Source organism: Lithobates pipiens, unplaced genomic scaffold, assembly GCF_037356315.1.
Source record: "Lithobates pipiens isolate NorthernLeopardFrog02 unplaced genomic scaffold, aLitPip1_a1.2 Scaffold_13, whole genome shotgun sequence".
In the NCBI taxonomy this organism is placed as follows: domain Eukaryota; kingdom Metazoa; phylum Chordata; class Amphibia; order Anura; family Ranidae; genus Lithobates; species Lithobates pipiens.
Window position 1 is genome coordinate 458512853 of NW_027507718.1, and position 27536 is coordinate 458540388.

Here is a 27536-nt window from a genome sequence, read left to right on the forward strand (position 1 = left end):
AAATGAATGTCATTTTCTCGGTGTGTGGGTAGTGGTTGTTTACTATATTGCACAATTTTTTTATCTGTGAGATATATGTTTTGTTAAAGAGTAGGGCGTGCGGTTCACCTTTAATATACACATTAGCGGTTCACTTTTTAATACACATTAGCTCAGGTAAGGGAATAGTTTACACCCTCATTTTACATTAAGCACAGAAATCTGCTTGATATGGTTAACATTCAGGATCTCCTTCCTGATCCCCTCAGTAGATAGACCCAGCAGCAGTCAGACTCGCCTGGACAAATCATCCTATAAAGGAAATGACTCCACACATGGAGCCAAAAAAAATCATATAATGGGGTACGACTTAAAAGGCATGCATATTAAAAGATTTCCATGTGGATAATGCAAAATAAAACATTGCCGAACATACCAAAATGGCCACCGCTCCAGGAACCAGATGCAGCTGCGTGATGTCAAAATATCGGGGCTCCCCCTACTCGGTTTGTGTGCATGCACGTCTTCAGGGGACCGCCTTAATTTATGAATTGTATTCTCTACAAGTTGGATAAATCTTCATATATCCATTAAAGAAAGTCAAACAATTTGAGTAAAGTTTAATTTATTAATTTGCAAAATTAGTCATTCATTACTGGATATATCACATTTGGTCAGTTGCACCTGTTCACACAACTTGAAAACTAAAGGAAATATGAAATATGGACATGTGCAGACTGTCATTACTGACCTTTCTACTGAAAAATGCAATTTTCCTGGCAGGGCAGTCATACTGATCCAAGTGCTTCAATTGTCTTAGCGGAGAACATTTTTGAGTTTCTATTCAATTAGGGGGAACAATTAGAAATCATAAAAATTGTCTCACCACTTCTCATCTACCGTAGAAATAGAAACAAGAGGGGGATTGCTTGTACAAATGGTGCATCTGCCTATGTGTTTGTGAGTTAGGGTATCTCCCAGATAGCAAGGAATTGTAAGTCTGTTAACTTGCTGCATATTTTCACTGGCAAGTTGTACACAAGTTCTAGTTGACACTTTTCCAATTTGTAGCAAATTTGTATGCAAGTTTCTAGCAAGAGAAAAGTTGCAGTGGTGAGTATACAGCAAGAGTTCTGCAAGTCTAGAGCATTAAAATACAGCCACTGTGACCCCTGTGGTGGGCATGGGCGTCCGCAGAACTTTTTCCAAGGGGGGGCATCATTTCAAGGCCACTCATGCTCCGCCCCTTTTCGACAATCTCATGAAAATCTTTACACTGGTAATACATATGTGTTATATAACAGATAATTCATCTTCACTTTGTATTGGAAGTGACTCTGGCGGCTGTGTTCCATGCCCATATAGCCTAGAGAATGTACATCTTTTTACATTGCAATACATCTGTTGTGGCCATATTTTGATCTCATACTGTCACTGTATGGGCTGTTTTCATCAAGATAAAAATATGGCCACAACAGATGTATTGCAATGTAAAAAGATGTACATTCTCTAGGCTATATGGGCATGGTACGCAGCCACCTGAGTAACCTTGCGGACGCCCATGCTTTCAAATACCAGCCCTTTAAAAAATTTCATACCAGCCTCACAGCATTATTATACCAGCCCAACAGCATTATTATACCAGCCCAACAGCATAACGTCATTATTTTCTTGTTCATGAAAGGGAAAAACCATACATTTTAAAGCACATTTGATGAAGAGAGTATTAGATATAGATATGAAATCACATAGGGCTTTATATATATATATATATATTCAAATTCCAGTTAATAGTGGTAAGTGATCAATCATCAAGGGGGACCCCAGAAACTCTGAACGTGGGGGGGGGGGAACCACCTTCTGCAGAAAGAATACTCTAAGGTAAGGGGGGTGGGTTACTAATATAAGGAGGAAACCCTTTATATCAGTGCCCCTTACATTATCGTATTCACTCCCCCCTTATATCAGTGACCCCCGACTGGCCTGGCGGTGCTTTCACTGACCTCCTCTCAGGTGCACTGTGCAGGGCTCAGTCAGTCGGCTCCAGCTTGGAGGTCTTATCCTATAGTCTCCTATCCACAGTCCACACAAGTCTGACTTCTCCCATGACCCCCATCCCGGCGGTGCTCCCACTTTTGACTCCTCTCCAGACTCCCTCAGAGACTTCAGACATGCTACAGGAGATGGACAGAGACTGCAGACTTGATGCAAGAGCTCAATGCATCCTCACCAGTGCCCATCAAATTCAGCCTCACTGTGCCCACCAAATGCAGCCTCACTGTGCCCATCAAATTCAGCCTCACTGTGCCCATCAAATGCAGCCTCACTGTGCCCATCAAATGCAGCCTCACTGTGCCCACCAAATGCAGCCTCACTGTGTCCATCAAATGCAGCCTCACCGTGTCTATAAAATGCAGCTTTACTGTGCCGTGAATGCAGTCTCACTGTGCACATCATTGCAGCCCCTCCTGTGCCCCATGTCCCAGTCTGCAGTCCCTGTCTGTGGGAAGGTGTGTTGTTTATGCTCGGTACAGTACCTTGCATGCCAGCAGGATATCCATGACGGCCAGCAGCAGGCAGGGTCTGTTCTCGTTTTGGATGGGGACGGTACTCCTTCCAGAGGATCTGTCTGCTGTGAGATGGAGTGGTCCCTGGCCACCTGCACCTTCAGCCGTCCTCATTTTCTGGCCCCAGTCTGCCTGCCCTCTGGTCCTGGGGAAGTGGAGTGAAGTGGAGAGCACTGAGTGGGAGTTGGAGAGAAGGGGGAGCAAAGAGTTGGAGAGAAGGGGGAGCAAAGAGTACTGGCGGGGTTGGAGAACACATGGGTGGGGGCAAAGAGTGAGGGGGAGTGGAGATCACAGGGGTGGGGAGCGGAGAGCGCTTGGGGGGGAACTTGAGAGCACTGGGGGGGCCAACAAGAACAGGGGTAGAGAGCACGGTAGGCTGAGAGCACTGGGGGGGCTAAGAGTGTGGGGTGGTGAAGAGCACTGGGGGGGGGGAACAAAGAGCAGGGGTGAGTGGAGAGCAATGGGGGGGAGCTTGAGAGCACCAGTGGGGGCCAGAAAGAACAGGGGTGGAAAGCACGGGGGACTGGAGAGCACTATGGGGGGTGGAGAGCACATGGGTGTGCGCAAAATGCAGGGGGAGAGGAGAGTACAGGGGTGGGGAGTGGAGGGTGCTAAGGGGGAGCCAAAAAGGACGGGGGACTGGAGAGCACGGAGGGTAGAGAGCACTGGGGGGGGGCTGGAGAGCACCAGGGGGGCAGATAGAACAGGGGTGGGGAGTAAGGAGGGCTGGAGAGCACTGGGGTGGGGGCTAGAGAGTGATGGAGAGAGCTGAAGAGCACTGGGGGGGGGGAAGAACAGGGGGGGAGCATTGGGGGGAGGGGAGAGCACTGAGGGGAGAGCACTGGCTGGGAAAAAACAGGGGGAGAGAGGAGAGCACTGGGGGAGAGCACTGGGGGGAGTGGAGGGGGGGGGGAGCACTGGGGGGAACAGGGGCGGAGAGCACTGGGGATGGTGGCTAGAGAAGGATGGGGAGAGCTGGAGAGCAGCAAGAACAGGGGAGGAGAAAACTGGGGGGGGGAGGAGAGTGTGGTGGTGGTGGTGGAGGAGAGCACTGTGGGGGGGGGGCAGGAGAGTGTGGTGGTGGAGGAGAGCACTGGAGGGGGTGGCAGGAGAGTGTGGTGGTGATGGAGACCACTGGGGGGGGCAGGAGAGCGTGGCGGTGGAGAAGAGCACTGGGGGGAGGCAGGAGAGTGTGGTGGTGGAGGAGAGCACTGGAGGGGGTGGCAGGAGAGTGTGGTGGTGGAGGAGAGCACTGGAGGGGGTGGCAGGAGAGTGTGGTGGTAGAGGAGACCACTGGGGGGGGGAAGGAGAGTGCGGTGGTGGAGGAGAGCACTGGAGGGGCAGGAGAGTGCAGTGGTGGAAGAGAAGAGCACTGGGGGGGGGGCAGGAGAGTGCGGTGGTGGAAGAGAGCACAGTGGTGGAAGAGAGCATGGGGGGCAGGAGAGTGTGGTGGTGGAGGAGAGCACTGGGGGGGGCAGGAGAGTGCGGTGGTGGAGGAGAGCACTAGGGGGGCAGGAGAGTGCGGTGGTGGAAGAGAAGAGCACTGGGGGGGGGCAGGAGAGTGCGGTGGTGGAGGAGAGCATGGGGGGGCAGGAGAGTGCAGTGGTGGAGGAGAGCACTGGGGGGGCAGGAGAGTGCGGTGGTGGAAGAGAAGAGCACTGGGGGGGGCAGGAGAGTGCGGTGGTGGAGGAGAGCACTGGGGGGGCAGGAGAGTGCGGTGGTGGAAGAGAGCACTGGGGGGGCAGGAGAGTGTGGTGGTGGAGGAGAGCACGGGGGGCATGAGAGTGCGGTGGTGGAGGAGAGCACTGGGGGGGGGCAGGAGAGTGTGGTGGTGGAGGAGAGCACGGGGGGCAGGAGAGTGCAGTGGTGGAGGAGAGCACTGGGGGGGTCAGGAGAGTGCGGTGGTGGAGGAGAGCACTGGGGGGGCAGGAGAGTGCGGTGGTGGAAGAGAAGAGCACTGGGGGGGCAGGAGAGTGCGGTGGTGGAGGAGAGCACTGGGGGGGGGGCAGGAGAGTGCAGTGGTGGAGGAGAGCACTGGGGGGGGCAGGAGAGTGCGGTGGTGGAAGAGAAGAGCACTGGGGGGGGCAGGAGAGTGCGGTGGTGGAAGAGAGCACGGGGGGGCAGGAGAGTGTGGTGGTGGAGGAGGGCACGGGGGGCAGGAGAGTGCGGTGGTGGAGGAGAGGAGCACTGGGGGGGGCAGGAGAGTGCGGTGGTGGATGAGAGGAGGACTGGGGGGGCAGGAGAGTGCGGTGGTGGAGGAGAGGAGCACTGGGGGGGTCAGGAGAGTGCGGTGGTGGAAGAGAAGAGCGGGGGGGGCAGGAGAGTGTGGTGGTGGAGGAGAGGAGCACTGGGGGGGGGGCAGGAGAGTGCGGTGGTGGAGGAGCGCACTGGGGGGGCAGGAGAGTGCAGTGGTGGAAGAGAGCACTGGGGGGGGGGTCAGGAGAGTGTGGTGGTGGAGGAGAGCACGGGGGTCAGGAGAGTGCGGTGGTGGAAGAGAAGAGCAGGGGGGGGCAGGAGAGTGCGGTGGTGGAGGAGAGCACTGGGGGGGGGGTCAGGAGAGTGTGGTGGTGGAGGAGAGGAGGACTGGGGGGGGCAGGAGAGTGCGGTGGTGGAAGAGAAGAGCGGGGGGGGCAGGAGAGTGTGGTGGTAGAAGAGAGCACGGGGGGGGCAGGAGAGTGCGGTGGTGGAAGAGAGCACGGGGGGGCAGGAGAGTGTGGTGGTGGAGGAGAGCACGGGGGGGCAGGAGAGTGCGGTGGTGGAGGAGAGGAGCACTGGGGAGGGGGGCAGGAGAGTGCGGTGGTGGAGGAGCGCACTGGGGGGGGGGCAGGAGAGTGCAGTGGTGGAAGAGAAGAGCGGGGGGGGCAGGAGAGTGTGGTGGTAGAAGAGAGCACGGGGGGGGCAGGAGAGTGCGGTGGTGGAAGAGAGCACGGGGGGGGCAGGAGAGTGTGGTGGTGGAGGAGAGCACGGGGGGGCAGGAGAGTGCGGTGGTGGAGGAGAGGAGCACTGGGGGGGGGGCAGGAGAGTGCGGTGGTGGAGGAGCGCACTGGGGGGGGGGCAGGAGAGTGCAGTGGTGGAAGAGAGCACTGGGGGGGGTCAGGAGAGTGTGGTGGTGGAGGAGAGCACGGGGGTCAGGAGAGTGCGGTGGTGGAAGAGAAGAGCGGGGGGGGGGGCAGGAGAGTGCGGTGGTGGAGGAGAGCACTGCAGCCCCCCTCGATCCTCCTATCCAGGCACTGTAGCACGGATCATGGGCATCTACTCCTGTGTATCACAGCGCTGGATGGCTGTGTTCGGCGGCCGCTCTGTAACACAGTCCCGCCCCCCCCAGACCAGCTCATGTGATAGGCGGAGCATTGATTCTCTCTACTATCACACGAGATGGTCTGGGGGGGCGGGACTGTGTTACAGAGCGGCCGCTGAACACAGCCATCCAGCGCTGTGATACACAGGAGAGAGCGGACTCAGAAAAAAAAATAATGCAGCATGGCAGCGGCGGCGGCAGTGGCAACACCTTGGGGATTCCAGGGGGGGGGCACTTGACCCCCCTTGCCCCCTGCTGCGGACGCCCATGGTGGTGGGATGACTATTAACAACATAATTGAACCAGAACTTGCAGCAGACTTGCAGAATGTTTGCAAAGAAAGCTGATCTGAAATCATGCAGTGCGGACTTGCTGCAATTGTGCAACAAACCTGAGAAGCCTGGCAAGTTTAGCAATAGCTTAGCAAGTCATTTTCAAACTGGCAGCACAATTGCTTGCTATCTGAGCTGACTTTAGCCTGAACTGCTTGCTGCATTCTCCTCCTGGGTAGTTTATTAAGAAAGTCCGGAAACAGACAGGAAACCAGCATATCAAAAATATATGTATCAGCCACCATATGTCTCTTAAAGTGGTTGTAAACCCTTACAAACCACTTTGACCTACAGGTAAGCCTAGATTAAGGCTTACCTGTAGGTCTAAGAAATATCTCCTAAACCTACACGGTTTAGGAGATATTTGCCGAAAGACAGGCACCGCTGTCTACGGCGATATGCCGCAAATGGCGGCTCCCGTGTGCATGCGTGGGAGTGACGCCATCGCGGCTTCGTCGAATGACAGCGGCAGGGCAGCGAGACCCACCAAGAAGATGGATGCTTCGGACTACAGGGGACAGCGGTGACTTCGCTGGCTCCTGTGTCAGGTAACTGACACGTAATGGACTACTATGGGATGTATAGTAGTCCATTATGCTTTACCTTTGCAGGGAATCAAAGAGGAAGTAAACCCATCAGGGTTTACTTCCTCTTTAATTCAGGTTTTTCTTTAAAGACTGTGCCAGTCCAGTACAGTCCAGGTAAGGACAGGTGGCATCTAACTATGGTGTGGCAAAGGGAAAGGTCCTGTAAGAAGGTGTATGACAGCCTCAGCTCAGGCTCCAACCAGGTCTTGCCTATACATGGGGGCATGGCCTAGTTCAGTGATGGCGAACCTTGGCACCCCAGATGTTTTGGAACTACATTTCCCATGATGCTCATGCACTCTGCAGTGTAGTTGAGCATATTGGGAAATGTAGTTCCAAAACATCTGGGGTGCCAATGTTCGCCATCACTGGCCTAGTTGGAGCCCAGGCTGAGGCTGTCATACACCTTCTTATGGGGTTTTGCAGAGATGTGCAACTTCCAGGACTTTTCCATGAAATGTCTAGAGCTGTGATGAGCTTTGTCCTTGTCTGCATTCCAAGCAGTTGCTACATAAGAGGACCTGGTGACCCCTGGAGCGGCAATTGTAAATTTAGTGTAGTTCTAACTATGGTGTATTTACAATCCTTTCTGTCTTTTAGTCTTCTGCCTAATATGAGCTGCATACATTATGATCTCTTTATTTTTTGTTACAGTTTTGATGAGTTTTGATGGTAAGATATGTCCATGCAAGGTCTGCTCACAAAGCAAAAAATAAAATAAAAAATCCAATAGCATTTAAACCTCAAGATGTGATCTGTATTGATTACTTACATAGATCCAGCTTGGCATAATATAAGTATGCATATCGTATTCCTGATGAGCCACAAGGGAAGCTAAAAATCACTGTAGTAGTCAGTGCTGCTATAATGGTAGCTTCCATCTTCTGGGTCCTGTACTGAGCGGCTTCCCTTGGTACATTTGCCACAGTGGATCACTTGTTTGCCACTTCTGTCATTCACTGAATGCCCTGTACTTTATTGTTCATGAATATAATTCACTCTCTGATTAGACGAGGGACAGTGATTTCACAATCTCCACCTTGTTTAATCAGAGAATGCTTTGTATTCATTTAAAAAAATACATTCCCTGAATGGCTGAGTGTGCTGTGCAAGCGACCCCCCGTGGTCAGTGTGCAGAGGGAAAGCTGCTTGCATAAACGTGAGCAGAACCTGGAAGATCGTTGCTATCAATGTAGTAACGCCAACTTCTACAGTGATTTACAGCTTCCCCAGCTGCTAACCAGGTATGTGATATGCACATTGTGTCAAGCTGGACCAATGAAAGTATGTATTAAAAAAATCATACCTGGAGTTCAGCTTTAAATGTCATCGGATTATTTTTGCTTTGTAAACAGACCTTGCATGGACAGATGTTCTCATCAAAACTCATCAAAATGTTATTATAATAATAATAAAAAAATCAGGCATCCGAGGAGTGGCAGGGGTCAGGCTTCCGTGGAGCCTCGGAGATTGGACATCTGAAGAGCGGCGGCAGGGATTGGGCATCCAGGCATCGGCAGGAAACAGACATCCAGGCATCGGCCGGTGGCTCTTCTCCTCCTCGCTTCCGCTATGCGTCTCCTCCCCTCCTTGTATGTGTCCAATAGGATCACCTGTCCTTTCAGCCAATTGGGTGATGGTATCAGACCCGCTTCCCAATTGGCCTGGAGGAGGACCAGTGTTGCAACAGCAAATATTAATTTGCTGTTGCAACACACCTGGGTGGGCTCCAGTCGCACTCTCTGCACCCCAAACCCACCCTTTTTTGAAGCCTATTAAAGCTTCTGGCTCTAATGAGGTGCTTAAAAAAAACCTGACTGCTGTAATTCATTCGCCTGGTGCCCTGAAAGAGACCGGACGCATGAATAGGGGGTAGCCCGGGGGGTCCATGGATAGATTCATGCTATGCATGAATCTATCCATTGCATATAGGGGGGGACTGGAGGGAGGGGGCGGCGCCTGGGCACCCCTAATGGATGGGCCATCCCTGCTTGTTAGAGCTTACAATCTAGGAGGAGGGTGAAGTGATACAAAGGTTAATAACTGTGGGGGATGATCTCATGGAGAAAATCAAAGTACAATTGTTAGATATTGCAGGATAGGCTTCTCTGAAGAGGAGGGTTTTCAGGGATGGTCTAAAAACAAACAGAGTAAAAGATAGTAGGACAGATTGTGGTAGGTAAGTTCCATAGAATGGGAGAGGCTCAGGAAAAGTCCTGGAGATGAGCATGGGAGGAGTTGACATGGGGGCTAGAGAGCAGGAGGTCTTGGGAGGAACGAAGAGTAAGAGTAGCTTGGCATTTTATAAAATAAGAGCAGACCTTGCTTGGTCACATCTTACTATTAAAACTCATCCAAACGTTATTACAGGCTTTCTCAACCTTTTAACCCTCGAGGAACCCCAAAAATATTTTCATGTCTTGAGGAACCCTTACTAAAACCAAATCATCAGGGCTCAATAGGAACAATGCCCCTTATATTAGTGGTCAATAGGAAGAATATCCCCCATAAAGTGGTGTTTAGAATGCCACCCTTATAGACAGCTAAATGAGATATTTGGTGTCATGCTGCTGGCTTTGCTAAGTGGTCCTGAATCTTGAACTCTGTAGGAACCCCTAGCAACCTCTGGAGGAACCCCAGGGTTCCACAGAACCTTGGTTGAGAATGGCTGCGTTATTATAATAAAAATATAAAAGAACAGACCCTGCATGGACACATTGTACCATTAAAGCTCATGCACACGTTATTATAATAAAAATATAAAACGCGGACCCTGCATAGACACATCGTATCAATAAAGCTCATCCAGACGTTATTATAATAAAAATATAAAACGCGGACCCCGCATGGACACATCGTACCAATAAAGCTCATCCAGACGTTATTATAATAAAAATATAAAGCGCGGACCCCGCATGGACACATCGTACCATTAAAGCTCATCCAAACTTTATTATAATAAAAAAAAGAAGAGAACATAATGTATCTGAATAGTATTAAGCAAAAGACTGAAAGGTCTTGGCTGCAGAGAGTGGAATTAATCAAGTCCTTTATTCTGTCACTGCAACCTGTGCTGCCAGCTATCTGCTCTGCATTGAGCTCCTACCTCCAGCTGTGAATATGTTAATACTCTTTCCGTGTCTGATTTCCCTAAGATCATACTAGAGCTCTCTTCCCCTCCCCCTCCTCCCTCCGCTCTCGTGTATTGATATGCTATGAGCAGCACGTTAGTAAATAGCAAAAGCAGTTGCAGCGTGCCAAGGAAAAGATGGATCTGCTGCGCTGTGTCTGCTGGCTCTGTGCACAGGAAGGATCCCCCAGCCCACCAGCTTCTCCCTCCAGCCAGGACCACTGCTGATGAGAGCCTTCTGTGCTGCGGGCGAGGAGAGGACTGGAGCTATGGACGGCCATCTCTTCATTGTTCATCTGTAGGCAAGAGGTGGACATACAACCTTCAGAGGAGAGGTGCGGGACGACAGTCTGCAGGGGAGAGGTGCGGGAAGACACAACCCGCAGAGCCTCTTTTTGTTGGTCACAAAGTGAAATAGACTCCGTTTCTGGATGGGATTGTCTTACTTGAGATGCTGCATGCTCTTCCACAGCTGGACTCTTCTTATTGGGGATGCTAAGAGCCCCGAGGATCATGATGGGGGCCAACCACTCGCACAAAACTCCGGTGTTTGACGAGAATGAAGACGGTAAGTAGCTGTCCATGGTACCTGCACTAACCTTGGTGCTGAAACAGAGCGCAGCCAAAAGCCTCAACTCATCCCACTAGATGGCTTGTACAGTTCCAGTTGTTGAAGGATCTACACATCTAAGCCTACCCTACTATGACTTCATAGCATGGCATGCTGTCACTTGTAGTATATTAACAACTGGGGATCTGCACCTAGTCCATGACTTTTTTTTATGTAGACCAGTGGTTACCAATCTCAGTCCTCAAATACCAAGGCCAAATTTTGAGAATTTCCTTTACGTAAAATATATGTCATAAATCATGGACAGTGATTTAAGGCACCTGTGCAAGGCGAAGAAAATCTTGAAAACATGACCTGTTTGGGGTACTTGGACTGAGGTTGGGAACCACTGATATAGGGATTTTCGTTTACTTGCTTATTATTATTTGCCATTATTAAGATAATTATCCAATGTATTGAAATCATAATAATTATGCTAATCATTTTGAAGGTTCATTTATTGGGTCAGGCTATACCTTGTAGTATTTTGCAACACTGAACTGGACTTGCTTTGTAATGTTGAAGAAGATACTTTGACACTTATCCAATTGGCTTCCGAAGTTCTTACTATTACTGTTAGGAACATACCCCGGGTATCTCAGTTATCCGCATGTTGAAGACTTTTCAGGACTCATCCAATTGTCTTCCTCAGTTCTAAAAAGTGTACGGAACATATCCCCTGTGAATAGGCACACAGGTAATTTAGACCCTCATCTACTGACATTATTATTGCTATTATTATTATTATTATTAATATTATTAATATTATTATTATGAACATAGTCATTCAATGTATTGAAATAATAATTGTAAAAAATAAATAAATAATTATAATAAATGTGAGGATCTCATTTATCTAGTCATGCTATAGCTAGTAGTAGTTAGCAAATATCAACTAGACTTGTTCCATAATGCCAAATACATTTCAGCACCCATATAATTAGCTTCTTTAGTCCTCGTTTTAAACAATTTATTGAAGATAATACAGTACATATTATTAGTACATATTTTTGCAATAAAATACGATATATAATATGAATAGAGAAACTTCTCAAATAAACATATAAGAGTAAAAATACTAAATTCATGTCTTAAAGATAAGGTATATGAGTATGTGTAAACTTTTCAAATTATAATTCTTATTGTTAGTACAATATTTGGTGAGGTTAAGATTAAACTAGAAGAATAATACAATATTTATAAAGATTGATTAAACAAAGTATTGCCTATTTATGACAGAACATCTATCAGCTTTCTCAGTTCTAAAAAGTTTTGGGAACATACCCCCCATTCATAGGCACGCAGGTAATGTAGACCTTCATCTACTGACATTAGTATTATTATTATTATTATTATTATTTTTATTAACATAATCATCCAATGTATTGAAATAATAATGATAAAAAAATAACAATAATTATAAGAATTGTGAGGGTCCCATTTATCTAGTCATGCTATAGCTAGTAGTAGTTAGCAAAATTCAACTAGACTGGCTCTGTTATGCCAATGACATTTCAGCACTCATACAATTAGCTCCCTTAGTTCTGAGAAGTGTCAGGAACATACCCTTGTGTTTATAGACACACAAGTAACTTTTTTTATGTAGATTTTCATTTACTGACATTATTATTTTGATTATGATTATTAATTATTAATATCATAGTTCAGTCTATTGAAATAATAAAAATAATACAATAATGAAAGTGAAGGTTCCCATTTATCCAGGTCATGCTATAGCTGGTAGTCATTAGCAACATTGAACTGGACTTGCTCCGTAATGCCAAAGACGTTTTAGCACACGTCCAATAAGCTTCCACATTTTTATGAAGTGTTGGGAACACACCCCAGCATTTATGGCCATATAGGTACATTTTTTCTGTAGACCTTCAGTTAATGACTTATTATTTTTATTATTATTACCATCAGCGTCTAAAGAATTGAAAGAAATAATAACAATAATCATAGTAGTACTAAAAATTATAAAAACATTTGTGAAGGTTCCCATGGCACAGCTAGTAGTAGTTAGCAGCATTGAAGTATGAATGTTGAAGACGTTTCGGCACTCATCTAATTAGGTTCCTCCATTTTAAGAAGTGTCAGGAACATACACCAGTATTTATAGCAGGGGTCTCAAACTGGCGGCCCTCCAGCTGTTGCAAAACTACAAGTCCCATCATGCCTCTGCCTGTGGGACTCATGCTTGTAACTGTCAGCCTTGCAATCCCTCATGGGACTTGTAGTTTTGCAACAGCCGCCAGTTTGAGACCCCTGATTTATAGCCACACAGTTAACTTTTTATGTAGATCTATATTTACTGATGTATTATTATAATTTGTTTTTAATGTTAACATCATCATCCAATGCAGTCCGGGGACAAAGTCATCTATTGCCCAGGGCGAGCATGCCAAATTGCGCCCCCCCCCCCCCCCAAGATGTATGAGCATTATGTGTCAGTAAAAACATTAGCACACAATGGTACATAAGCAGGGTGACACGGGTGACGTGTTTCACGTGGCTTGCGTACTTTGTCAGACCCTTAAAGGGTGAAATGTCCCCTGCTTATGTACCATTGTGTTCTGATGTTTTTACTTTTCCAAAAAATCCTAATTGCACCGTGTATGGGAGTGCGCCCATCCTTCGTTTCTTGAGACAAGTTCCTGTTGCAGTGACCGGACATGCACACCTACCTAAAGGTTGTTAAACTTGGAATCCCGCTTACACACCTGGAAAAGCTGAATTCGCTTAATTGAATGCATATGCACTTTTACTTTTACTTTTTCAGCGCCTAGAGGCGATTCAGTTCGCATTGTGCGCTATACAAGTATTTCATTCATTCATTCATTCATTCACTGGATGAACTGTTATGCATTTTTTTTATAAATACACATCTATGTCAGACAGCGGCGCTATTAATTTAACTTTGATTGGTGTATTTAAAAAAAAAACTGTTGAGCATTCTAATCAGCCGTGAAACAGAAATAGCAGCATTTAAGGTGTGTTTTTTAAGCCCCATGATTGGCACTGCTCCATACCATGGTTTTGCATAGAGCTGGGTAGTGCACATTATGTGGCATTGAGGCCTCCAAAAATAAGACACACAGCTAGTTCAGAAGCTTTAGACATCACATTGTATATATTAAGTTGTATACTTTGCCTAGAGTTCCACTTTACTATTAGCTCAATGTATGGAAATGAATAGTAATATATTTTGCTCAGTAGGGAATATATGTAAACGATTATTGCATTTCTTCTTATTATTATTATTTATGGCATTATTATTATTATGGAACTAAAATATTATTAGACTCATTAAGACTCACTTATGAAAAGATAATTGATTACAATTATTTTAGAAGGCACCAGCTGCTAAAGATGATGGAGATGGGTGGATGTGATTATTGTTTTTATTGGATGTTTTTGCACACGTTTAAAAATATGGGATGGATGAGCCTTATAATATGCAATAGGAAAGGATTGCTGGACTTAATCCGTGTTACATGGTAGGATACTGTTTAAATGCAGGCAGGATTTGCTTTGTTGTACTCCCTTCTCTTCCATTTCCTTCTACAAAGTTTCTTAAAAGAAGATGGAAATGCCATAGGTGTTGGAGTATATACATTGTAACATGATTTCACTAGACCCAAATCCTCTGGGATTATGGGAAAGGTCAGCTAGTCATCATAATAAGGATTACCTATATCACTTAGAAGTGCCTGAAATAGCTTATTATAGAGGCACGAGCATGCTAGGTCATATTTTAACATTAATCATCTGAGCCTGTGCAGTGTAATTAGAAATCACTTTCAGTTTCTTAGTAGAAAATGTCACTATGGCTTAAACGTTTACTTTCATAATAGTGAAGTATTTCTTTTAGCAAAGCAGCTCTATGTGGAAACATTACTCTTAGGCCGCGTACACACGGACGGACTGTTCGCCCAACCTTGTCCGCTGAACAGTGTTTGGGCGGACAGTCCGCTCGTGTGTGGGGCTTCAGCGGACAGTTTCAGCGGACAGTTGGACGAACAAGGTCTTACGGAAATTCTGAAAAACTGTCCGCTGAAACAAGGTTTCAGCGGACTGTTCGCTCGTGTGTAGGCTTGTTCGGCCAACTAAGTCTCGCGCATGCTCAGAAAGGATTTCCACGTCGGAAGGTTGCATTGCAGTGTATTGGACGTCGAAATTTTCGATCCGTCGTGCGTGCCGAAACGTCATCGCGCACGGTTTCAGCAAACTGTTCGTCCGTCGTGTGTGGCCATGTCCGTCCATGCTAAGTTTGAGCGGACTGTTTGCCGAAACTGTTGGACGGACAAAGTTGGGCGAACAGTCCGCGCGTGTGTACGCGGCCTTAGCCCCCGTACACACGGTCGGAGATTCCGACAACCAAATCTGTCGGAGTAATTCCGACAGATTCATTCCAGAAGAGGTCCGGAAGTGATGTTGCATACACACGGTCGGACAAAGTTGTCGGAAAATCCGATTGTACATAACGTGATGACGTTATTTCGTTACGACGGGACTACGTTCAGGCTAGTAGCCAATAACTTTGGTCTAGGAATTTGATCTGAGCATGCGTGGCACTTTATCCGTCGGAGTAGGCTACACATGATTGGAGTATGTCCGATCGGAGCATTTTGTCGGAAAATTTTACCGGCAAGTTGGAAAAGTTGGTCCGTCGGAAACAGTCGGATGGAGACCACACACAGTCGGAATATTCGACAAAACGGTCCGATAGGACACATTCCGTCAGAATCTCCGACCGCGTGTACAAGGGCTCAGGGGAACTATAGTATTTTTCATTTTTTTAAGGCGCACAGGTGAAAGAGATAAGCATAAAGCATAATAAACCCAAAAACAATAATGTTATATATTTCAACTTACTAATCCTTAGATGTAGTGACTGCAATAGTTTTCTTTGTTAAGGCTTTTTTCACCTTTCACCTTTCACCAGTTGACCATTGTCAGTACCAGTGGCTGCCCGGTCATTAGAGGTGCACGGTCGCTGATCCCCCCTACCCATGCATCCAGCCCCCTGATCTACATACAGGGTGCCAGATAAATTTGATTATAATGGGGGGGGGGGGTTGTAGCACGTGATTAGAGCAAGCTAGGCTTCAAAAAAGGGTGGGCTCTGTGCCCCGATCCCACCCAGTTGTGTGACAATAGTGAATGAGTATTCGCTATTTTCACACTGATCCTCCTCTCGCTCAAGCAGGAAGGGGGTCACAAGACCCATCACTCAAATGGCTGAAAGGAGATCCGATCTGATTGGCCACCAGGAGGAGGAGGAGGGAGGAGAGTTTAAGGAAACCGAGACCCCCCCCACAGCCTGGAGAGAAGCCACCGCTGCCTGGAGCACTGCCTGTGAGATGGGGTAAGTGCTGCCCGTGACTTACTGACTGACCGACGAAGGGATGCCGCCCGTGACCCCCATGACCCGACCGGCTGAATGGTGGTGGCTTCAATGCTGACCCATAATTCGGATAAAGTAAGGAAGGGTTATAACCCAGGTCAGTTTTTATTTCATTTGTGTTCCATTGGGGAGAATTACTTTAATTTCCTGTCCCATAGCCAAAAGAGGATGTGAGAAGAAATCCCTCAAAAGAGAAGGATGTCACCAGGATCCACAGAACTAGTGTTCCCAATGGAATGTAAATTATTGGAGGGGATGATAAGGGAACATATCCAAGAATTTGCTGATGAAAATAGTAGTAATCAGCAGGATTTACAGAAGTTCATTCCTGCCAGACCAATCTGTTAACATTCTACGAGGAAGTGAGCTGTCATCTAGATCAGGGGTCTCCAAACTGTGGCCCGGGGCCTGGATGTAGCCCTTTGCTTGCCTTTATCCGGCCCTTGGGACACTTTTCCTTCCACTGATACAAGATACTATTCCTCCCACTGAAACCAACAATGGGGCAATATTTCTGCTACTGCCATTAACAATGGGGCACTATTTCTCCCATTAAAGGCAATGATGGGGCACTATTCCTTAAACTCACACCAGCAATGGGGCACTATTAATCTCACTGACACCAATAATGGGGCCCTATTCCTCCTACTGGCACCAGTGATAGGGCACTATTTCTCCCCCTAATACCAAAGATGCATTATTTACTCCCACTGAGGCCAGGAAAATTTATACTTCCAATGGCCAATGTCTGGCCCCCTTAAAGCCTGAAGGATAGTAAATTGGCCCTTTGCTTAGAAAGTTTAGAGACCCCTGATCTAGATAAAGATAGGCCTGTGGATGTGGTGTATCTGGATTTTGCAAAAGCATTTGATACAGTCACCCATAAATGCTCAATCTACAAACTGAGGTCTGTTTGCATGGATCATAAGATTTGTTCTTGGATAGTAAACTGGCTACGGGGCGCGTCCAAATGGTGGTGATAAATAACGTGTACTCAGACTGGACTGGAGTGGTCAGTGGGGTACCTCAAGGCTCTGTCATGGGAAAAATTCAGTTTAATTTATTCATAAATGATATAGAGGTTCAATCTCAGTGTTTGCTGATAATACAAAAATAAGTAGGGGAATAACTTCACAGCAGGACATAGAAATGAATAAGATAATGGAGTGGGCAACTACATGGCAAACAAGGTTTAATGTTGAAAAATGTAAATTATGTAAAGTAATATAAAAATGTAAAGTAATGCACTTGGGGACTAAAAATATGATGCAATTTACTCACTAGAGGGAGAACCTCTGGGGGAATCCATGATGGAGAAATATCTGGGGGTTCCAGTAGACGACAGACTGAGCAATAGCATGCAATGTCAAGCAAATCAATCAAGCAGACTATTAGCACGCATTAAAAAGGGAATTTACTCCAGAGATAAAACTATAATCCTATCACTTTATAAAACTCTGGTTCAGCCACTTCTAGAGTATTCAGTCTAGTTCTGGTCACCAATCCTCAGGAAGGATGTGCTGGAACTCGAAAGAGTCCAGAGAAGGGCAACACAATTAGTAAGGGGACTGGAGGACCTCAATTACGAGGAACAATTACAAATATTAAGCTTATTCTCTCTGGAGAAGAGGCGCTTGAGAGAACATATGATAGTGGTATACAAATACCTTAATGGCGATCCCAGCATAGTAATAAAACTATTCAGCCCCAGGGAGTGTAAGAAGACACGCGGCCATTCATTGAACCTAGAGGAGAAGCTGTTTAACACTTCCTGTCCCATAGACACAACACATGTGAGAGGAACTTCCTCCAAAGTGCTTGAATCCAAGGTTGGTCACCAGTGTCACCAGAATTAATGTCCCCATAGGAAGACTCCCTCTCTGTTAGTGTTCTGATGTCAACCCAAAATTTGGAATTTTCTTTAACTTTCCCTTTTGATGATAACAGTACACAGGACAAATCCAGAGGGTTAATCTATCTAATGGGGGCACAGACAGCAATAAGACCTGACAGGTGTTCTAATGCCTATCCAAAACAAAAAAAAATGCCCTTAGTTATACTTTAACAAGCCTCAATGTGCAAGAAATATACCTGCACTATATTTGGCAAAATCAGCACTCTAAAATACACAATGCATTCCTATCAGTGTATTGTGGTGTGCTGTAGGACAGTTGTGTTTGTTTAGACCAGCCTTCCTCAACCTTTCCCCAAAAATTTCAGGTCTCAGGGAACCCCAGCTAAATCTGATTCATTGGGGGGTCAGTGGTCAAACCGCCCCTTACATTGATGTATAATGGGAATAGTAAGGATCACTGGAATACATGGTGTATTGTAATTTGCATTGAGATTGTTAGGCATCTCTTTACTTCTGAAACCCTTCTAAGTGGATCTTGTAGAATTCTGAAGGGAGAATGGAAGATAAAAACACCACTTTCTTTGTAGAGGTTCAGCATATTTTTATTAAAAGTATCATATATATGGTTTAGCCCTAAGATTAGTAATAACTACACATTTTAATGTATGTGTTTGTAGCCCTAATGAAGAGGGACCCCTGAGACCTACCAAAATGTGTTGGCACACCTTGTAAATACAAATCTCTTCTAGTGCAGTAGCACATCTAACCTCCAATCTCCTTACATTTGTGGTCAGTGGGAAGGATACAACTCTTACAGACAGCTAAATATGTCATACTGCTGATGCCAAGTGGCCATGCCATGAAACTATGCAAGCACTATCTAATGGGAGGTCAATCCACCGCAACTCAAGAACCCTCTAGCAACCTTTAAAGGAACCCCTGGGGTTCCATGGAATCTTGGTTAAAATTGGCTGGTTTAGACTGTATATGTGCATTGGGGTCCTATTCAGAAAGAATGACAACACATATGTACTGTGCATCAAGCGCATTAATGCACACGCGAACATGCAAGCAAAGGATATCTTTCAACAAATTTTAAAGAAAAGTCATGACAGGTTAAGTTCCTTTGAGATTTTGCAGTAAACAATATTCTTGAAAGAAGAAGAGTAGAAAATTGTTCTCCTGTATGAAAGGTTTAGTGTTTTGTAAGGGTAGTGTTCAGCACATCTTGCTGTAATGTTTAGTCTCACCTCCAGTACTGCCAAGCTGCTCTTTTTATACAGTATATATGCTTATTGACATGACAGCTCTTAAACATTTTGATTGTCTTGGAGCTTGGTGTCAACTGTAGTGTTGTACAAGATGCTGAAATCACTTCAAAGAGGATAAACACTGCTCTCGCAGAAATAATGAAGCACCATTAGGACAATCAATAGATCAAACCCATGTATGACTGTAACTCACCCCACCATTAATAACAAATGCTAGCACAAAACATTTTACTTGCTTTTGCTTTAATGCAGTGGTCATCAACCCTGTCCTCAGGACCCACTAACAGGCCAGGTTTTATGTATTACCTTGGGGAGAAGCAGACTAGAATACTGCAATCACTGAGCAGCAAATGATATCACCTGTGATGTATTTCAGATATCATGCAAACCTGGCCTGTTAATGGGTCCTAAGGCCAGGGTTGATGACCACTGCCTTAATGGATTTAATGTATGGTTGTGAGATATATTGAGCATGACCAGGTTCTTACCGAACACCTAGATCATATGATAAATTGCTGTATATACAGCTTACTTATCCTTTTTGTTATTAAGAAAGAGTGAGGCTTTGCAGATTTTGTGGTCGATTCTCTCGTGGTTTGTTATTCCATAACCTGATAAAGAGCAGTGGCGGCGGCAGATTCTAAAGTTTTTTGGGGGGCAAGCCGCAGTGATACAGCCAGTGGGACTACAAAGCTCAGCCACCCTCTCAAAGCACATCCAACTTCTGTTATTAGAGTCCAGGATCTCTGGTGGGTGAGAGGGCACACATAGGGGAGCACGGGTTTTGCACTGATGTTTGTGTTGGCAGTTTATACTGCACATCCGATTAAGTTGACGTTGCACTGGAAAAACTTACTTGGATTCACATGAAGTTTATATATTAATTTATTTGTTCACTGTAATTTATGAACTTTATATATTGTTTTTTTGATATGAGTTTTTATGATTTATTCGGTGATGTATTAGTATAGTATATGGCAGCACTCTTAAGCCGCGTACACACACATACTTTCGAATGAACGGACTTGCCCACACACGGCACTTTTTGAGCGGACTAATACGGCGTACTAAGTCCGCCATACTATCCGCCCTACTTTTGAAATGAACGGACTCGCCCACACACGCGGAGGAAAGTCAGCTCATTTCGAGCACGTCTCCAGGTAGGCGGGGCCCACGAAGGAGACGTCGCTGGCCCCGCCGCCTGGTATGGACTTAAAGGGGAACCCCAACGCTGAAAAAAATCGGCGTGGGGGTCCCTCCCAAGTCCACAACAGACCCTTGTCCAAGCACGCTACCCGGCCGGCCAGGAAAGGGGGGCGAGCGAGCGCCCCCCCCCCTCCTGAGCCGTACCAGGCCGCGTGCCCTCAACATGGGGGGTGCCTTGGGGAAGGGGGGGCCGCGCGGCCTCCCCACCCCAAAGCACCTTGTCCCCATGTTGATGAGGACAAGGGCCTCTTCCCGACAACCCTGGCCGTTGGTTGTCGGGGTCTGCGGGCGGGGGGCTTATCGGAATCCGGGAGCCCCCTTTAATAAGGGGGCCCTCGGATACCGGCCCCCCACCCTATGTGAATGAGTATGGGGTACAATGTACCCCTACCCATTCACCTGTAAAATAAAAGTACCAAAAAAAACACAACACACGAGATAAAATACTTTATTGCACAGCTCCGGGGGTCTTCCGTCTTCGGGGGTCTTCTCGCCGGACTCCTCCGCTATCTTCTTGTAGCTCTTTTGCTAGCGGAGGAGTCCGGCTTTCTTCCTCGCCGCCGGCCTCTTCTCCCGACTTCGGGGGTCTTGTCCCCCTCTTCGGTTCTTCTGCCGGGCCACCGCGCCTTCTTATAGCTCTTTTACAGGCGGTGGCCCGGTCTTCTGTCGCCGCCGTCGCCGCCGCCGCCTTCCGTTCTTCTTCTTCTTCTTCTTCTTCTCCAGGAGATGTTGCCTCGACGATCTCTCCGGCCGGAATTCCAGGGTTGGTTGGTTGGTTTTATTGGGTTTGATACTTGGTTCTACATACTGGGTGGATTGTTTGCACTTTTCTCGCTGCACTGTAGTATGAAGGAGCCCTTCAGCTCCAGGTTTAGAGTTCTGCTTCTCCACTCTGATCTGGGGTTGTGTGGGATGGGAGGGGGTGATGGGGTCGGGACTGCAATATTTTTGTTTTTTTTCTTATGGCTCCCCTAAGGTTGGTCTCCTGGAACGTGCGGGGGATGAATTCCAAAATTAAACGCTCCCTGGTTTTTACCTACCTGAAGAGGTTTCTCCCGCACATCTGCATTCTACAGGAGACACACCTTACGGGTTCTCGTATTCTCTCGCTTAAAAAGCCCTGGGTGGGTTCTTACTACCACTCCACTTTCTCCTCCCATTCTAGGGGAGTCAGTGTTCTGGTACATAAGACGCTCCCTTTCCGATTGCTGAATTTACACTTGGACCCGGACGGGCAATATGTTATCTTGCATGCAATCTGTGATGGGGTAGACATGGTGGTGGTTGGACTCTATGTACCACCGCCGGCTGGCCTCTCGATACTCAGGAAAATTCTCGCCATTGTGGCTAGCTATCCGGTGGCTAATGTTGTTCTTGCTGGAGATTTCAACATGCCTCCGGATCCAAGTATCGACAGACTCGCGGCTGGGCGGGTAGCTGATCCAGGTCTGGCTAGATGGGCTGCAACGTTTGGTTTACATGACGTGTGGTGGTGGAAACACCCTGTGGCTAAACAATTTACGTGCCACTCGGCTACGCATGCAACACTGTCACGCATAGACCTGATATATGCGAGTACTCCTCTGTTGCAGAGGGTCTCCGGGGTCTCCATCCTGCCACGCGGCATCTCGGACCATGCCCCGGTGATGCTGACTCTCCAGACGGATTCGGTGGCGGGGTTGGGGCTTTGGAGACTTTCCAGGTACTGGATTACAGATGAAAAGGTGGCCCCGCTGATGTTGTCGGAGCTGGGCGATTATTGGACCCACAATGCTGGCTCGGCACCACCGGCCTCAGTGTGGGATGCGTTTAAAGCATACACCAGGGGCAGGTATCAGTTTAATATTGCCTAGATCCGAAAGGCCTCGCGATTGATGCTTTCGGAAGCAGAACGTAAAGCAATAACCCTAGAAGACCGATATGCCAGCTCCCCGAGCCCGAGTTCCCATGTGGACATGCTTACTGCATACAGGGAGCTGGCGCTGATCCGCACCGCTTCTTGTCGCCGCTTCCTCCTCTCTCAGACGCAGAGGATTTTTGAACAAGGTGAACGACCGGGGAGGTTGTTGGCCTAGCTGGCGGTGGAGCGGACGGGGAGCTCCTGCATAGCTAACATTAGAGGGACTGATGATACTCTCCTCACTGACCCAATTCAAATTAACGCTAGGTTTGTGCAGTATTATACTCACCTTTACGAATCTAAAGCTACGTATTCCCAGGAGGAATTGACCTCCTTCCTGGATAGGGTTGCTTTCCCTGCCCTGAAAAGCCCTGTTACTTTAATTGAGGTCCAGAGGGCGATTAAGTCCCTTCAGGTGGGGAAAACGCCAGGTCCTGACGGACTCCCGTCTGAGTTTTACAAAACTAATCTGGAAGTAGTGTACTAATACCGAAGCCAGGGAAGGACCCAGAACTGTGCTCATCCTACAGGCCGATATCTTTGCTAAACGTTGATGCTAAGATATTGGCGAAGATACTGGCTAATAGGCTGAACGGTAATACTCTCTTTAGTTCATGGGGACCAAACCGGTTTCATGCCTGGTAAAGGCACTGATATTAATGTGCGACGTCTCTTTACGAACATAGCGCGGTTGGGAGGAGGGGAGGGTGTGGGGGCGGTGGCCTCTCTGGACGCGGAGAAGGCCTTCGACTCCGTGGAGGCTTTCTCTGGCAGGTCCTTGACCGGTTTGGGTTTGGTCCTAAATTTGTGGCTTGGATCCAACAGCTATATGCCTCCCCTATGGCCCGCATACGCACGGGTGGTGTCATCTCTTCCCCCCTTCGCCTCTGCAGAGGCACTAGGCAGGGTTGCCCCCTGTCTCCGGGTCTTTTCACCCTGGCCATTGAGCCCATGGCGATTCTCCTTCGCTCTGCGGAGGGGGTGGGGGGGTTGAGGGTGGGTCCCTTGGTGGAGAGGTTGACGCTATATGCGGACGACGCACTTCTGTACCTCGGGGACGCCTCGGACTCCCTTACGCCGGCCCTATCTATAATTGACGAGTACGGTAAATTCTCGGGTGTCCGGATTAATTGGGGTAAGTCCAGTTTGTTTTTGCTCTCTGATTCTACCCCCCCCCCCGCCCCCCTCGTCTCCACTGCAGAGGGTTACCCGCTTTCGCTACTTGGGAATTGAGATCTCCAGAGACCTCTCCCAATTTCTGACGAATAATCTGTACCCAATCCTGAGCGCTCTAACGGCGAAATGTCAAACTTGGAAGACATTGCCCTTGACACCGGTAGGACGGGTTAACCTACTTAAAATGACTTTTCTCCCTAAATTTTTGTATGTGTTTCGAAATACCCCCGTCCCGATTCCTGCCATATTCTTCCGCAAGCTGGATGGGGTTGTTTCCTCATTTATCTGGGGTGGCAGGGTTCCGAGGATCTCTAGGGCCAAGCTGCAGCTTCCGCTATCTCTGGGGGGATTGTCGCTGCCCTGTTTCCGACGATACTACTGGGCGGCGGTCTTAGTTACAGTTCGCTGGTGGTTTACTCAGCCTAAATCTAACCCGGCGGTCACGTTGGAGGCGGCAATTCTGGGCTCATACACAACTTTGGCAGGTTTAGTTTATCGGGGAGCCAAATCCAGCCCACACGTAACGATCCCGATGCGGACTACCATCCAAGTTTGGGACAGAGTCGCTGCCACTGTTAAGGCAGCTGACTCTGTCTCCCCTCATACCCCGCTATGGGGCAACCCCAAACTTCGGCATTTCAGCTCTATTCCGGATCCTGGCCTTTGGACCAGATTTGGAATCACTAAACTTGAACAAATCATGCCTACTGGGACTCTCGTCCCCTTCCCGGACCTTAGAGAGGCCTATGGCCTTCCCTCCTGGATGCTATTCAGGTACCTTCAGCTAAAACATGCAACGCAAGCTCAGTTCCCCGGGGAGGTCCTGGTGGAGCCTCATGGGATAGAGAGATTTCTCACCTCTCACGGGGTGGACAGGATTCTCTCTTCCCTGTATCTACGTTTGACCTGTGAGCGCCCAGGGGGGGAATCGCCCTTATTTCGAATCTGGAAGGGGGACATCCCATCCCTCACTGAGGAGGAGTGGGATTCAGCTCTGCAGCACTACCTTCCCAGGGTAATCTCCGCAAGAGATAGGTTCATCCAGTTGAAATTCTTACATAGAGCCTATTACACCCCTCAACGCTTGGCCAGGATCTACCCCGCCCAGTCTGAGCTTTGCCCTAAGTGTCAGCGGGCCATTGGTACCTTCTACCATGTTACATGGGAGTGCTCAACTATTCAGGGTTATTGGCAACAGGTACTGGTAGACATTAATGCGGTCACTGATCTTTCAGTATCCATGGATCCTAAGGTGCTTCTCTTGGGAATAACGGATACAGTGGTTCATGCTACTTATAAGAGTCTCCTACTGTTTTATCTTTGTTTCTATGCCAGAAAGGTGCTATTGCAGATGTGGAAGCAGTCATCTCCCCCTACAATTTCCCAGTGGCACTCGATGGTGGACTCGGTGCTGCCACTTTACAAGCTTACATATATGGGGCGGAAATGCCCCAAGAAGTTTGGTGGTATCTGGGATCCATGGTTGAGTGTTCGTTCTCTTAATGTATAATGTGTATCACCTTCCCTATCCCTTCCTTTGTGGTGAACTAGGATTGAGCTTTAAACTCTGCAAATATAAATGTATCGAGAACTGTGCATAAGTTGTAATGATGCCTTATTTTAATTAATAAAACGTTTCTGTTAAAAAAAAAATATATAGGTATATATGATGTGTAGAAGTCCATCAAAAGAAGATATATATATATATATATATATATATATCAGTGTGGATGTCAAAGATCAAACCCATAACTCCTCCATACTTGGTATTCAATGCATTTCACAAGATTTACTTGTTTCTTCAGGACAGATTGAGTAGGTGTTGATCAAAGAATAAGAGTGTGGGTGATAGCAGATCATGGGGGCAGACACAGGGGCCAATTCAGAGAAGGACGGGGGGGGGGGTGGTGGATGACACAGGGTAGTCAACCCAAATGCCCAAATGTCCCAAATCCAGACCAATCAGGTATAAGAAATGTAAAATCACAGCGCTCCAGAGAGGAAGGTGATGGGTGGACCGTGCCGGAGGGGTTGAAGTCCTTATAAAGTATGTCCAAACACCAATTTATCCCATCAATGATAAGGTAATAATGTTTAAAGTCCTATTTAAGAGGAACCTCAAATGGGGAGAGGGACATTTGGGTGGACCAAGATAGCAGAAAGGATAGCCCAGATATATTGTATTATTATAGATATTGGGGTTAATGGACATTCAGGAGACAAAAGTACCCCACAAAATCTGGAACATGACCTTGGTATATTAAACAGACACCCCATCGCCTGCTCAGTAGCTCTCACTAAGGCCGCGTACACACGCGGGGACTGTTCGCCCAACTTTGTCCGTCAAACAGTTTCAGCAAACAGTCCGCTCAAAATTAGCATGGACGGACATGGCCACACACGACGAACGAACAGTTTGCTGAAACCGTGCGCGATGACGTGAACGGCACGTACGACGGGACGAAAAATACGACGTCCTATACACTGCATTATAACTTTCGGCGTGTAAATCCTTTCTGAGCATGCGCGGAACTTAGTTTGACGAACAAGCCTACACACGAGGGGACTGTTCGCTGAAACAAAGTTTCAGCGGACAGTTTTTCGGAATTTCCGAAAAACCTTGTTCAGCGGACTGTTCGCTGAAACTGTCCGCTGAAAGCCCACACACGAGCGGACTGTCCGCCGAGACACTGTTCAGCGGACAAAGTTGGGCGAACAGTCCCCGCGTGTGTACGCGGCCTTAGAGCTCACAAGCCAAAAATATGGACGTGGGCCTTCGAGCAAATGTGGTGATAATGATCTCAACTTGTCTCGACTGCTTTATGACAGCGGGACCTGCCTCTGTCAAAATACACTGATAAGCAGCTGATCAGCACTGATCAGCAGTAATTGACAACAGTTTTCCTGCATATCTCTTTGACAGACGTTGGTCAAACAATCAATTTCTGTCAGGCAGGGATGGCCACATATTGATCAAAATTTGCCTAATTTCAGCTGAACCGGAAAGAATGAATATCCTGTTACCTGTAACAAAAATTCATACCACCTGACATCCGCACTATGGCTGAATGACGGCCACAGCGCGGATGTGAATTCCCGGGAGGCCATCATATGATGGCCTCCCTTGTGCACGCTCCCTGCGTGCGTCCTGCAGGGAGCGTGCGGAGCGCGCTGTGATCGCTGAGTCACTGAGACTGAGTCCCAGCCCCTTACCATGTGATCAGCTGTCAGTCAATGACAGCTGATCACATGGTCAAAACAAAAGCTCGGTGATCGCTTTTTTTTTCTCCTCACGTTTACAGCGGAGGAAAAAAAAAAAGTTGAACACCGGCTCACCTTAAAGGGACATCGGTCCCGAAATGGAAGAGGCAATTATCCCTCATAATTGCACCCTGAAAGTGTCAATGCCTATCAATGCCCACAAGTGCCACCTATCAATGCCCACAAGTGCCACCTATCAATGCCCACCAGTGGTGCCAATCAGTGCCACATAGAAGTGCTGACTATCAGTGTAACCGATCAGTACCCATCACTGCCACCCATCAGTGCCCATTACTGCCACCTATCAGTGCCCATCAGTGCCGCCTCATCAGCGCCTAGAGGCGATTCAGTTCGCATTGTGCACTATATAAGTATTTCGTTCATTCAGCGTACATCAATGACGGACAAAAATTACCCGTTTTAAAAAAAATTAAAAAGTTTTATTTACATTTTTTAACAAAAAATAAAAATCGCACAGGTGATCAAATACCACCAAAAGAAAGCTCTATTTGGGGGAAAAAAATTATAAAAATTTCATTTGGGTACAGTGTTGTATGACCGCGCAATTGTCATTCAATGTGCGACAGAGCTAAAAGCTGAAAATTGGTCTGGATAGGAGGGGGGTTTAAGTGCTCAGTAAGCAAATGGTTAAAGCTAGAGTCTGCTTCACTAGTTTTGACAAATTCTTTTTAAAAATCCATTCCTGGAGGTAGTTATTTCCCTGGATTTCCACTAAATACCGAGCCTTCATTTGATTACTAGCTGTCTTTCCTATATCATGTTTTATCACTTATTATTTATCACAATCAGTATACAACAAGAACAATTCCCATGTGCTCTATGCCTCATTAATTTTACTAATTCGTTGTGAAATGTTTGGTCTTACTATCCCATTAAGTCTCATTTATTTGAGAGTCTCAAACAACAACTCTATGGGGGTTATTTATGAAAGGC

The 27536-nt window shown here is 47.1% G+C and overlaps 1 protein-coding gene across 1 annotated transcript in view; it reads left to right on the forward strand.

Moving 5' to 3' along the window:
- The first annotated feature begins 9850 nt into the window (after positions 1-9850).
- Positions 9851-27536, forward strand: part of STK32B (serine/threonine kinase 32B) — a 339672-nt gene continuing 321986 nt past the window's right edge. Inside the window, exon 1 of the mRNA XM_077477798.1 lies at positions 9851-10461. Coding sequence (XP_077333924.1) covers positions 10386-10461 — 76 coding nt within the window. The 5' untranslated portion in view covers positions 9851-10385. The remainder of the gene's footprint in view (positions 10462-27536) is intronic.